The sequence below is a fragment of the Typopeltis vanoorti genome, chromosome 10, assembly GCF_054136105.1.
Source record: "Typopeltis vanoorti isolate ZY-2024b chromosome 10, IOZ_Tvanoo_1.0, whole genome shotgun sequence".
NCBI lineage: Eukaryota > Metazoa > Arthropoda > Arachnida > Uropygi > Thelyphonidae > Typopeltis > Typopeltis vanoorti.
Window position 1 is genome coordinate 17,109,730 of NC_143558.1, and position 14,445 is coordinate 17,124,174.

Consider the following 14,445-nt stretch of genomic DNA (forward strand, 5'->3'; position numbering starts at 1 on the left):
TTGTGTATGGGAGGCACTATCTCAAAAGAGGAAAGTCACTAGTGGTGTGCTGCAGGAGTCAGTTTTGGGAACATTGTTATTTAATTTGTTTTTTAATGATATTGGTGATATACAACTGTTTACAAATGATGCAAAACTTGAGAGAGTGATTTGGAATCAAGCAGATGATGTGGCTTTACAGGAGGACTTGAATAAATTGTATGAATGTGCAACAGTTATGGAACTGTCATTTCAATGTTAAGTGTAAGGTTCTGAAATTTGGTAGGCAACAATGGGATGCAAAGTATACACTTCGTGGGGAAATTTTGGAGGAAGTTGATGAGATAAGAGACCTAAGAGTGGTGGTCGACAAGGATCTAAAGTTCAGAGGTCACATTGCACAAATTGTAAAGACATCACATCAGACTATGGCAACGATGCGGGGTACCTTTACTTGTAGAAATAAAGGGATTGATCAGGCCTCATATGGATTATTGTGCACAGTTTTCATCTCTTGGTTTTCACGGTGATGAGAATATGTTGGAAAGGATCCAAAGAATACTATCTAAGGTCATATGGTCTTTCCTGGTCATTGAAATGTGGGATATGAGGATATATTGAGGGAATGCAATTTTCAAAGACTTGTGAATAGGAGGACAAGAGGGGGATATGATTGAGACATTTAAGTTGGTAAAGGGTTGTTACCAGGTTAATATCGAATCAAAGAAATTTTTTGTAGTATACCTGGAAGTTATATAAGAAGGTTCTTAGCAGGGGCATAAGGAGTAGGTTCTTGGTATGGAGGATGGCTAGTCGGTGGAATGCATTGAATGAGTTTTAAAGCATGGTTTGATGGATTTTGTGTTTAACATTGTTTGTCTCCCACAATGACTCTTTTGACTCCACGAAGGTCTAGTGTTAATAATAATAATATTCATTAAATTTATTTTAGTTAATAATGATCTACCTTGTAATTTCTTTAAGAGCAAAAATAATATCACTATATAACATGAAAATATTAATACTAATAATATTTATAATAATAATAATATTATTATTATTATAAAAATCTCCACGGAGTCAAAGACTCGTTGTGGGAGGTCCCACTGTTACACACATAGTATGTCCCCTCGCATTGCCTGAGCGTGCTCACCACACTCTCAGGCAGTGCATTCCAATCACACACACCAGTCTCCATGCAATAAACCTGCTCTTCATCCCTTTGCTCACACTCTCCTTATACAGCTTCCAGGGATGATCTCTTGTTCTCTCGCTATCTTTGTCCATTCCGTGCAAAATCTCTTTCACATTAATCTGGTAATAACCTCTTAACAGCTTATGTGTTTCAATCATATCCCCTCCTCTCCCTATCTGCCAATTTCTACAAATTGTATTTTCTTAAACTGTCTTCATACTCAGCATTCCAGAAATCACCTTAGTCAATCATCTCTGGACCTTTTCCAATGCATCTTCATCTTTTTGAAAACTAGGTGACCAAATCTGTGCACAATAATCCATATGTGGCACTGATCAAAGCTTTCTACAATGGAACCATATCATCATTACTTCTACAAGTCAGTGCCCTCAGCTTTCTCATTATCCACTGTGCTGTCTTCACAATTTTAGCAATATATCACCAAAATTTTAGATCCTTGTCTACAATCACTCCCAGATCTCTCATCTCTTCCAAGATATTTCCACTGATTATGTATTATGCATTCATCTTTGCTTCCCAAATTTCAAAACCTTACACTTTGTAACATTGAATTGAGATCCCTACTCATTTGTTCAATTCATCTAGTGCATTCAAGATAGTTCCGATAGTTCTCTCCAACTTTGCATCATCTACAAACAACTGCATATCACCATTTAAACCTCTCCCAATATCATTTACTTACAAATTAAACAGCAATGGATCCAAAACAGACCTTTGGGATATACCACTAGTAACTTTCCTCTTCTGAGATATCACTTCTCCATAGACATCTCATTGATACTTATCAGACAGCCTATCTCCAATCCAGTGCACTAATCTACTGTCTAGCCCCATCCATTCATTTACTTTAGTTAATCAAGGTGTGATGTAGAGATACTGCAGGGTGATTTAAATAAATTGGCAGTGTGTATAATGGATAATGATTGTTAGTATAATGGACTAAGTGTAATGTTATGCAATTTGGGATGAAATGACTACATGCCATGTATTATATTGATGTATTGATTGCACAAAATTGAGGAGGCTAGGGATTTGGGAGTGATGATGGACAGGGAGTTGAATTTCCAATGCCATATTACAAAATACTCAAAGGGTTACTTAGATGTTGAAGAACACATAAACAGGTAAGGTAGGGAGGTTATTATTCCTCTTTATAAGCTGTCATATGGCCATTCTTTACTGTTGTGCATAGATTAGGTTGACCTGGATTTCTTAAGAGCGAGGAATTTGGTGAAGAGGATCCAGAGATGAATGACCAAGCTGGTGAGGTCTGTGGAATACTTCCTGTGAGAATAGACTGATGTTTATTGTAGTAGCAAAGTTTAGTTAATAGACAGACAAGAGAGACATGATAGAAATTTAGAAGTTACTAAAAAGGTTTTATAAGATTGATACAAAAGAAATTTTCAGTACATGATGAGCAGAGAGAGGGAGGGAGAACAAAAAATCATTGGTGGAGGGTGTGCAAGACTCATTTGTACTTGTGCAAGTCGTATGAGATTTTTTTTCTTTCAGAGAATGGTGAATAACTGAAATGGATTTTCAGAGGTGGTTGCAAGTGCTCTAACACTGAATAAGTTTAATGAGAAGTTTTTTTGGTGTGGTTATAGCCTTTTGGCCGTTTAGGGACAGCTCTGTATATATTCCACCATCTAGGAAAATGAATATAAGCAAGGTGGCTTCCCGTTGCCTTCCTTGCCATACTATATCCTATGGCTATATATCCTATGTGTTCACGGGGCCTGTTTGCTTGCTTGCTGGATGAAAATCTCTAGATAAACTGGTGGAAAAAACCCTGCTGTCCACGCCCAAGACTGCTAACTTGGCTATGGCTGAGAAAAATCCTTAAGCTCCTCATGCCATCGACAGGAATTGAACCTAGGATACTCCTTCCCCAGGCATATGGTTGCAAAGTGCATAGTCACTAGGCTAACTGCACAGACAATGAGAAGTATGGTAGGTATTATTGTGTGAATGATGGTTAGCGTGGGCCTTCTTCTGTGAGTCTTCTGACTCCATGGAAATGCCTGTGTAATAACAATAAATACGCTGTGTTTTTATATCTGTGTGTGTTTTTATATTTGTTTTAGTTACTTATTCTTTGTTTTCATTAGAAGATGATGTTGATGAAAATGAAAACATCATAGAGCAGCAGTCTAAAGAATCAATTATTCCTCTGGAAAGAAAAAATAAGATAGAATGTTTGCTTTCTGAAACCACTGAATTATCTGAGAAAGATGAAAAGGTAATTAAAATGCTATAATGCTTTCTAATATTATAATATAAAAATATAATATTTTTATTATTTTTTAATAAAAAAAAATGAAAATTAGACTATTTGAGAACTAATTTTGAAGATTATCATAAATGTTTTGAAATTCCACCAATATCTTTGATTAACCACCCTACTAGCCAAGGTGGATGAAATAGTGAGACCAAATTGCACTTTTTATCCATGTTATTCAACAGATGTTACAGAATCGTATCCAGATTTAGCTGGATGTCTATAGATGTCATGGCCAGTTGAGGAGTTAAATATTTTTATGTATTTCGTGAAATTTATGAGATTTATTAATTTATTTACTTTTTACATTTGGACTTTATGTATTGCCATCCAAGTATGTCCATGTAGCATTTCTATGAAAATTTATTGAGAACAGTTTATTGAAAGACAGTTTATCACAAATGTTTAAAAGATGATTTATTAAAAAAAATAAACAATTCATTGATTATTTTTAAATAATTCACTAAAATTATTCACTAAAAAATTCACTATTATTTTTAAATAAAATTTATTCAACTGCTATCCCTCCAATAGAATGAAAAAAGCAATTGTGATTCCTATCTTTAAAAAAGGTAATAGAGATGACCCTAAAAACTATAGATGTGTCAGTATACTAAATTCCTGTTACAAAATATATAACAGAATCTTAAATAGCAAACTAATGAAATATTCTGAAAACTTTATTTTAGAAGTACAGAATGGATTTAGAAAAGGACAATCATGTTTAGACCCGGCCTTTTGCCTAAAATTAATAATAGAGGAAAGAAGAGAATACAATTTAGAAACACATATTGCATTTATTGACTTTGAAAAAGCATTTGACAAAGGAAACATATTATTTAACATATTAAAAGAAAGACAAATACCAAATAATATCCTAAAAGCTATTACAAGTATATATGAAAATAATCAAATACAAATAACGTTAAATCATGAGCTATCATATACGAGAGAGATAAACCAAGGGGTCCGACAGGGATGTCCCCCTCTCAGCAATTCTTTTTAATATCTACTTAAATAAAATAATAATAAAATGGAATAAAAATTTACATCAAGGAATTAAACTTTCTTCTACAGTAAATTTAAACAATCTCCTCTTTGTCGACGACCAAATAATAATTACAAATTCTGAAGATAAGCTACAGAAAGCTATTTTAGATCTAAATGAGATATCCAAAGATTATGGTATGATAATATCAACAGAAAAATCAAAAACTATGGCCTTTAAAGGACAAGATCCAGCAAGAACTAAAATAGTAATAGATAACAAGATCTCAGAGGTGAATTCATTTAATTACCTAGGCTGTACGATCACATATGAAAATAAAAAAAATATATAAACGTAAAAATTGCAAAATATTTAAAAATAACAGGAGTAATTAACTCTATATTTAAACCAAACCTAGTTCAAAAACAAACCAGACTAAAAGTATACGATACATTAGCCCTACCAGTCTTAATATATGGAAGTGAAATCTGGACAATAAAACAAAAAGACAAAGATTAACAACAGCAGAAATGAAGTTTATGAGAAAAACTACAAAGTATACCCTATTTGATCACAAAAGAAATGAAGAAATTATGAAAGAATTAAACCAAGAACCAGTAATAGAAAAAATTAAAAAATATAAACATAAATGGATGGAACACATTCAAAGAATGAAAACAGAAAGATTACCAAAACAAGCCTTAAAGTACAAACCATTAGGAAAAAGAAAACCAGGATGTCCTCTTAAATGATTCAATGATGACTTCTAAGGCCAGAACAGGCCATGCTAGGCCTAAATCCTTGATATGCATGATGATGATGATGATGATGATGAAAATTCACTGATAATTTTGATGAATTTTTGAAGCATGTGTTCATAATTATGATAATATAAATTACCAACATTATTATTATTATTATTATTATTATTTCGGGCGACTCCAGGAGTCCTTAGACTCATCGAGGGAGGCCCTAAACATCATGTCCACACAACTATGCGATTACATTCTCACAGTATCTATCATACCTTGTCTTGAACTCGTTTACCGTCATAGCACCCACAACAGACTCTGGCAGCTTATTCCACTCATTTACCACTCTAAAAGTAAAGAACCCAGCTCGAACACTCCTGCTAACCACACTCTTGCCCAGCTTCCATAGGTGTCCCCTAGTTCTCCCACCACCAGTCCTGATCTCAAAAATATCCTCTGAATTAATCCTATAAAATCCCTTTAGCAATTTGAATGTCTCAATCATATCTCCCCTTTTCCGCCTATCAACTCATTTTTGCAATCCACAAATCTTCAACCTGTTCTTATATGGTTCATTCCATAGACCTGTTATCATCTTAGTCACTCGCCTCTGGATCCTCTCCACCTCTTCCCCATCAAGAAGGAACCGAGGTGACCAAATCTGGGCACCGTAGTCGAGATGAGGTCTTATCAAGGCTCGGTACAGAGGTACAATAACTTGCTTGTCTCTGCTCATCAAGGCATTTTTCAACAACCAAGTGAGTTGATGAGCTGATTTAGCTACTTTTGCAATGTGCCCCCTAAACTTCATCTCCCTATCCACCAACACTCCCAAGTTCCTGGCCTCATCAATCTCTTAGAGTACAGTTCCACCAATGTGGTATACTGCTGCTAATCTTTTCACCCCAAAATGCATAACCTTACATTTTGTCACATTAAATTGACATCCATTCTCCTTAGCCCAGAACTCCAATCTATCTAAGTCATCCTGCAAGACTTTGACATCTTCTGCATTCACTATTGCCCTACCCAACTTTGCATCATCAGCGAACAAATGAATTGTTCCACTTAAATCCTTCCCTATATCTTTAATGAACAGATTAAACAGCAGTGGTCCAAGAACAGAACCCTGCGGCACACCACTAGTCACAGGACGTCTTTTGGACTCTACTCCTGAATAAACTACTCTTTGATATCTCTCCATCAACCAACCACCTATCCATCTCACCAACCCTTTATCCATTCCCATATGTTGTAGTTTACGGATTAGTATTCCATGTGGTATCCTGTCAAACGCCTTTGCCAGGTCCAGCAGTATCACTGTAAACCCATTTCCCTTATCCAGTTCAGCCGTCACCTTGACTACTTTCTCCAAGACCCTGACAACGACTCCTGATATGCTGATCGGTCGGTAATTTGCAACCGTAGTCTTGGATCCTCCTTTATGCAGTGAAACTATTTTCCCCTCTTTCCACACCTTTGGGACTAAACCAGACCCGAGACTCAGATTAAACAACATGGTCAAGGGCACTGATAATTCCTTAGCCGCTTCACGCAAGACCCGTGCAGGTATACCATCCAATCCCACAGATGTGTTCACATTAAGGTTCTGTAATAGACTAGTCACCTCCACTTCATTCATCACTATTCCCGTATAAACTAATGGTTCCTTCATTTTTTCAATGTCACCACCTTAATGATATGCTTTTGCAAAGTGCGCTCTCAGTAACTCCACTATATCGACTGATTCAGTGACCTCCTTACCATCGTCATTCCTTAAAATCATTTTGCCGTGTACAGTTTTTTTCTTTCTTGCAGCATGTTGAAAGAACTGTTTGGGATTCTCTTTTGCTTGCATAGCTAGTTTCCTTTCATAATCCGCTTTTGCTTTTTTTACCACACTCGTTACCTTTCTGGTCTGCACTTTATACTGTTCGTGTGCCTGCAGGTCACCCCTTTTTTTTTAAAATTCCCTCTACAGTTGTTTCTTTTTTTTTTTGCAGCTCAAGCTTAATGGTGTTATTCATCCATTTAACCCCTACTTGTTTTGCTATTCGGACCCTAGGTATACAATCAGCCCCAACCTCCTGTAAATGCTTCTTGACCACTTCCCATGCTCTATCGACGTCCAGCCCTTGCAGTTGTACATGCCATGGCACTGATCTAAGCAATCTCCTAAACTTGTCATACTTGCCAGCATGGTAATTCCACATATACCCTGTCTTAATCAAAAATTCCACACCTTTAGCCACCTCCCAGGTCAAGACCTTATGATCACTCTCACCAATAGGTGGCAACATGGTCATATTCATTACAGTCAAATTCTCAGATGCTATTACCAGGTCAAGCACTCTCACACCCCTAGTATTTTCAATTACATGCTGTCTCAGATAGTTATCCCTTAATAATTGAATAAAATCCTTTTCCTTCCTCACATGTGTCCTCTCCTCCTTCCAATCAATGTTACCATAGTTGAAATCCCCCATAATAATTACCCTCCTTCCACTCATTTCATCAATTTCCCTATGCATACTATCTCCACCATCTATTCCATCACCTGGTCTATAGCAGCACCCAACTGTATATTTTATTCTGCCAGTCTCAATCTCATACCAAATAGCCTCAGATGAGCTCCTTTCACTGTCCTGCGATACAACTTCAATTCTCCTTGGCTGCAGTTCATCAGCTATCATCAATAATACCCCTCCCCCCATTTTATTCTCTCTGTCCCTCCTAAACACACTATAACCTACACATTCTATCCCACTAACTATATCATCTTCCGTCAACCATGTTTCACTAATGCCAATAACCTGTGGCCAGGAAGAGCCAGTCAAGGCCAAAAATTCTTCCTTCTTGTTCCTAATACTCCTGGCATTAGTATACATGAAATGCAGTGATCCCTTAGTCCCACCCCTATATTGATGCGTTATTCTACATGACCCATTCCCATTTTTTGTCCTTAGTGCTGGCTCGGGTACATTATATACATTCTTACACTCATCTGTCTCACTGATGTCTGCATATCCATTTCTCCCCCTCCTTGGTAGTTCTAGTTTCCCTGGGTTTGCACATCCATTTTCACTTCATTCAGCAACACTCTTTCCAGTCTCCGCACACCAAGTCCATTCAAATGCAGGCCATCCATCTTGTATAAGTCCTTTTGCCCTTCAAACTCATTCCACACGTCCATGAATTCCACACCACACCGTCTGCATAACCTGCGCATAATGTCATTTGCAACTATGGCCCTCCTTCTAAACTCCTCTCTGTCATACCGCGGCAACAGACTAACCATTCTAACTCTGTCACTCTTTTCTTTCGCTACCTTTAACAATACTTTCAAGTCCTCTCTCATAAAAAATGTATCACCTTTCAATTCATTCGTACCCACCACAATTATTAATTCTTTCACCCTCTGTTTTTGCACTCTAATACTCTCACTTACATCCTTAAATTTCGCACCCGGTAAGTACGATTTATTGGGTGATTCTTTCTCATTTCCATAGTTTTCTATTCTCATTGTCCTATGACAATAGAAAACTATGGAAATGAGACTCACCATGGAAAGTGTTAGACAACACAAAGCCTATTATACTATTCCTTAAACTCATTTGCAGTCTGCACTCTCACTACCTTCTCAGTCATTACGATCCATAGTCCTCCCACTTTTCATGCAAAAAAGCTACTTCTTACTCATCTCTCCCTGTTGTAACTTATTATTATTAGTTTATTCACACATTTGAAAAACAACCTAAACAAGATATCATTCAAATAACAATTTGACTGGTGATACAGCATAATTCACATTCTACCAAAGAATGCAAGAATAATTTCTCAGGTAGCGTCATAAAATATGGACTGTTCGAAGCAATGCTGTTTTTTGTAGGTTATAAGTAGTCAATTTGTTGATGTTTAATTGTTTAATTCTTGTAGATAAATAGCTTCTTTGAATTTGCACCAAGAGAACTGATAACAGCTGGGATGACCTCTGTCTGTTTAAGCCACAGCTAGCCAACTTCAGTTGCCAGAGCTCGATATTTAGTAATTTTTGTCTATTATTATTATTATTATAATTATTATTATAGCATGAGAGCAAGAATTATGAATGATATGCTAGCAGAAATGTGTGAGGAGAAAGGAGTGCAGTTTGTTAATGTGTGGAATGACCTTGAAGGATGAAGTGAACTGTATAGAAGCGATGGACTGTATTTGAGTGGTTTTGGTGTGAGTTGCTTGGAGAGACTGCTGCTAGAAGGTAGAGAAGTGAGTGCAGAGAATGAATTTAATCAAGTGGGAAGCAGGGTGGAAGAATGGGAGAGTATGACAGGAGAGATTGAATAGTAGTTATGAATGAAGAAGTGAGTGGCATGAGTATAGAGAATGAGAAAACAGGTGTGCAAGACAGACAGGGAAATGGGGAGGTTCAGGGTGGACAGAGGAACATAGCGTGAGAAAGGTAGATGCTCCAAGAGGATGTGAATGCATGTGTAGACAAAAAGGAAAGGAGATGACCTGGAATAAAGGTAAAACAGATTTGAAGAAGTTTCTAAGATGAATAAGGAGAAAAAGAAATGGCTCGAGTTAGTAATGGAGAAGTCACATCAAATAAGTGGCATCAGTGGAACTAGCTATAGATCCAGGAATAAGCTGCTGTGTTTGTATATAAAGTATAAGAAACAAGGCAAATGAAATGGTTGCATTAATTGAGTCTGTTCACTGAAAAATTGTTGGAATAAGTGAGACAGGAATAGAGATGGAAGGGTATGATGTGGTTCATGAGGATAGAAAGGGTAAAAAAAAAGGGGGGGGTGCTACTGATGATAGAGAAAGAGTTATGTCCATACAAAGTAGAGATGCAAGAGGGAAATTTGAGGCAGTGTGGTGTGAGATGGAGGTGAATAGAATGAAATACTCAGATGTTGTTATAGATCTGGTAATGTGGATGTAGTGACCATGAAATGTATAATCAAATTAGCCCAAGCATATAAGAAAAGGGTAATCATTATGGGGGATTTTAATTATGGCAATATAGACTGGGATGATGAGATATCAACTAGAAGTAAAGAAAGTGGAGTTTCTTGAGTTTTTGAGGGATAACTACCTTCAAACAGTATGTAACAGAGGGCACACGAGGATTGAGGGTCTTGGATTTGATCATCTCATCAGAGGATGTAATTATTAATGAAGTGTCAAATCACCCTCCAGTTGGCAAAAGTGATCATGAAGTGATTACCTGGGTGGTTGCCAGCAATGAGGACCTCTGTGAGAAAAGGGTATATATGGAACTACAAGGCTGGTGATTATGAGGAGCTCAGGAGACAGCTTGCAGGTCTAGCATGGAATGAGGAGTTAGCTCAATTCAATGAGAAGTTAGCTCAAAATAGATCAATGCAATTTGGGGGATATTCAAGAACTATCTAATAGAAGCAATGTCTAAATATTAGGTAGTTCTTGAATATCTCCCAAGTTGTCAGAAGGTTAAATAAGGTGGGTGTGAAATGGATAAATGAAGAGATTAAGCATGTGATACTGAGAAAAAAGGCATTATGGAGGCAGCATAAGAGAAGTGGTAATAACCAATTCCATGAAGATTACAAACACCAAGCAAGGAGGATGACTTGCTTGGTAAGGGTAGCAGAAGTGAAGTACGAGGGGGGGGGGGTCTGACTTCACCTTGACCATAGATGGCAAGACTATCGGCAAGATTTTTTTTTCCAAGTTGGCACATCTCTTATAAGCATTCATTTGAAATTGCAAGTCATTCTATCAGGCAGTTTGTTTTATATAGCTGTCTGAAGCAAAAGCGTTGTCTGTATCCCTTGAAATGGATAAAATTGAGTATCATGTGGTTATAAAATTCTTTGTGAAAGATGGTTTAATGCCAAAAGAAATTCATTCGAAGTTCATTTAAGTTTATGGGTACTCTTCTCCTTTGTTTTCGACAATTAAGAAAGGTTCTGCCAGGTTTAAACGTGACCGTACCAACCTTGAAGATGATCCACATGAAGGATGTCCAGAAAGTGTAACAAACCAAAAATCATTAATGAAGTGCACGATATGGTATTGGATGACCAGGGAGGCAAAGTGCATGAATTACTGAGACTATAGGCATTTCAAAAGACCATGTAGGATATATTTTGCATGAAGAATTGCAAGTGAAAAAGCTTTGCGCAAGATGGGTGCTGCACTTGCTCACAGCAGATCAAAAATACACTCGCATGAAAATCTTTGAACAGTGCTTGGAGCATTTTAACAAGAATAAAACTGATTTTGTGCATCGACTTATTACTATAGATGAGACTTATACCAGAATCCAAACATCAGTCAAAACAGTGGACAGAAGCCGGTTGTTCAGCGCCAAAGAAGACAAAGTTGGTTCCATCACCAGGAAAGGTCATGGCATCGGTATTTTGGGATGCTAAAGGCATTTTGTTTATTAATTATCTTGAAAAGGGTAAAACGACTGGGGAATATTATTCTGATCTTTTAACCAGACTAGACAAAAAAATTCGTGAGAAAAGACCCAGTTGGTAGAAGAAAAAGTCATTCTTTCATCAGGACAACGCACCAGCCCACAAAAGTGTTTTGGCAATGGGAAAATTAAGGGATCTGCACAATAAATTGTTGGAACAGCCACCTTATTCCCCAGATTTGGCTCCCTCTGACTTCTATCTCTTCCTCGCTGGTCAGCGTTTTTCTTCGAATCAAGAGGTGATTGCAGCTGTAGAGGAGTATTTTGCAGATCTTGCTGAGAATCACTGCATGGACGTGATAATGGTGCTGGAGCATCTCTGGAATAAATGTATTCGTCCTAAGGGAGATTATGTTGAAAAATAAAAATAATTTTGAAATTATAAATTCTTTTTTTTATTGTTAGGCCAAGAACCTTTCAGACCACCAAACTGCTGCTCATACGGAGGTGGTAATGAAGCCAAAAAGAATCTTAGGGAATTATTTCGATATGTAGCCAGCAAAAAAAGAAAAGAATAATTATGGAAGGATGACATTGATTGGAGAAAATGGTATAAGGACAAGTGCTGTGGAAGATATAGTGGAGATACTTAATGAGCAGTTCATAAATGTCTTTCATTCTTATGAATGTGACATAATGGAGAGTTTGAGAGTAGTTGATGATGGGGAGAAGAGACTGAATGTAAGTGAACAAGAGGTATATGGGGAATTGAGCAAACTTGATGTTAATAAGGCTCTGGGAATTGATAATATATCACCACATATTCAGAAGGAATGTGCCAGGAGTTGGCATCTGCCTTGACATATTTTTTTAACATGAGTCTTGCACTGGGTTGAGTTCCAAAGGAGTGGAAGGAGAGCAAGATTGTGCCCCTTTATAAGAGAGGGGATAAAACTCAAGCATCAGATAGGCTTATCTGTGTGTCAGGTCACACAGCCACCCTTCTTGCATGTGCTTTGTATTCAATATATTCAATAATCAATTCCATGAGGAATACAAAGCACCCTTCTTGCATGTGCTTTGTATTCCTCATGGAATTGATTATTACTGTGACATCTGCCTCCATAATGATTTTTTCTCTGTATTGCATGATTAATTTCTTCATTCATTCATTTCAGCATGCAATATAGAGAAAAAAGGCATTATGGAGGCAACATAGTAATAATCAATTCCAGGTCGTCCCCTTCTCTGCTGGAAGGCTGGAACTAGTAAAACATTAGTATATTGTGTCCATTCTTTATATTCTTCAGACAAACTGTTATAGAATGAATTACAACATATTCATTCCACCTTTTTATCTGATGATTTTAAGGATTATTTCATCAAAAGAGCTTTTAACAGTTATGGTATCTCTACCTCTTCAAATATAGAAGAAACAACTCACATTTCTACCCCTTTTTTCTTGGTATTAGTGAATGCATAGCGAAAGGTTTAAAACTGCTGAATATTTTTGTTGCCATTTGCCCCATGAAATAAGTCTCCATCTTTTTTGATTCTCCTAAGGACAAGCTTTCACCTCTCATTATCTAGGCATCTACTAGATTCCTTGTTCTTTGTGAGTTTTTATATTTATTTTGGACAAACAGGAAGATCTGCTTTTATTTGGCTAGAAGAACACAGGTCTTATATTAAATACCACGAGCCTGAACAGTCTGGACTTGTGGAGCATACTATTGATACTAAATATAGAGTTCATTGGAACAAGACAAGAGTTCTTCATAAAAGTTGTTCTCATATAATGGCTTTATAAAGAAATGTATGGAACTTTACTTCACCGTTCTAACTTAAACAGTTTGATGGTCTATGTATCCCCTTTGTTGGAGATAGTATTTTTTAAATCAGCTAATCTTTCCTAACTTTATTTTGTCTAAATATACATGGGCATCCACAGAAAATTTTCCAGGGGGAGGGCAGAGCCTTGGAGACAAATAATTATATCAATAAATTTTTATTTAATTATTTATTTATTTATTATTATTTTTTTTTTCACAAGGAGATCTTAGGGGGGGAGCGCAGTGCCCCATTTGTCCCCCTCTGCAGACGCCCATAAATATATATAATTTTTTTTTAAATACGTTAGGAAATTACTGAGGGACGACTACTTTCAAATAGTTATTGTTTAAGAGATACTTGTGGCATGAGAGGTTTCTTCAATTTACACAAAAAAACACAAGGCATAAGTAATACTATTTATTTAAGGTCATATTATTTCAGCCTGAAAATTACAGTGGTGACAATAGTTAATTACAAAGTAGAATGCGAACAATGGATTTTAGCTATTAGTAATAATCAGTGCCGACTTGTACATAAGCACTGCGACACTGCAGCACCTACAAGGAAAAAAATGAAAAAATTAAATTTTGTTTGTGTTTATAAATAATAACAATGTTTGCAACATTATATAAATGCAATACAACACATTAAAGCTTATAGCTTATGTTTCGACGCTGATTCAATAGTTATTAATTGGAATTATTCAATTAATGCTTTAGATTATGAAACAAATGCACTGCGATCTAATGCAGTGTCAGAATTATCACATTCAGTAAGTTTCGGCTAGACTCGCCGATATTCGTTTGCACTTGTCACTGCATGTAACAAGTGAATTTGACAGTGCTCTTTGAGTAGTTGCTACAGATAAATTGTATGCTTGTGCATGTTATTTCTGTGAGATACGAAACTTTTATTATTGGTATGTGTTTATGATGAGAGTGAAATATTTTTGGTAAATCTTATTTTATTCTGTTAAAA

The 14,445-nt window shown here is 36.5% G+C and overlaps 1 protein-coding gene across 3 annotated transcripts in view; it reads left to right on the plus strand.

Annotated features, from left to right (window-relative positions):
- Positions 1–14,445, plus strand: part of LOC150102195 (uncharacterized) — a 78,516-nt gene that overhangs the window by 24,221 nt on the left and 39,850 nt on the right. For 2 of the 3 annotated variants that reach the window (XM_090399371.1, XM_090399373.1), the window contains exon 2: positions 3,310–3,440. In XM_090399371.1, the coding sequence (XP_090255497.1) occupies positions 3,310–3,440 (131 nt within the window). The remainder of the gene's footprint in view (positions 1–3,309; positions 3,441–14,445) is intronic. The other variant, XM_090399372.1, reaches the window with a different exon arrangement.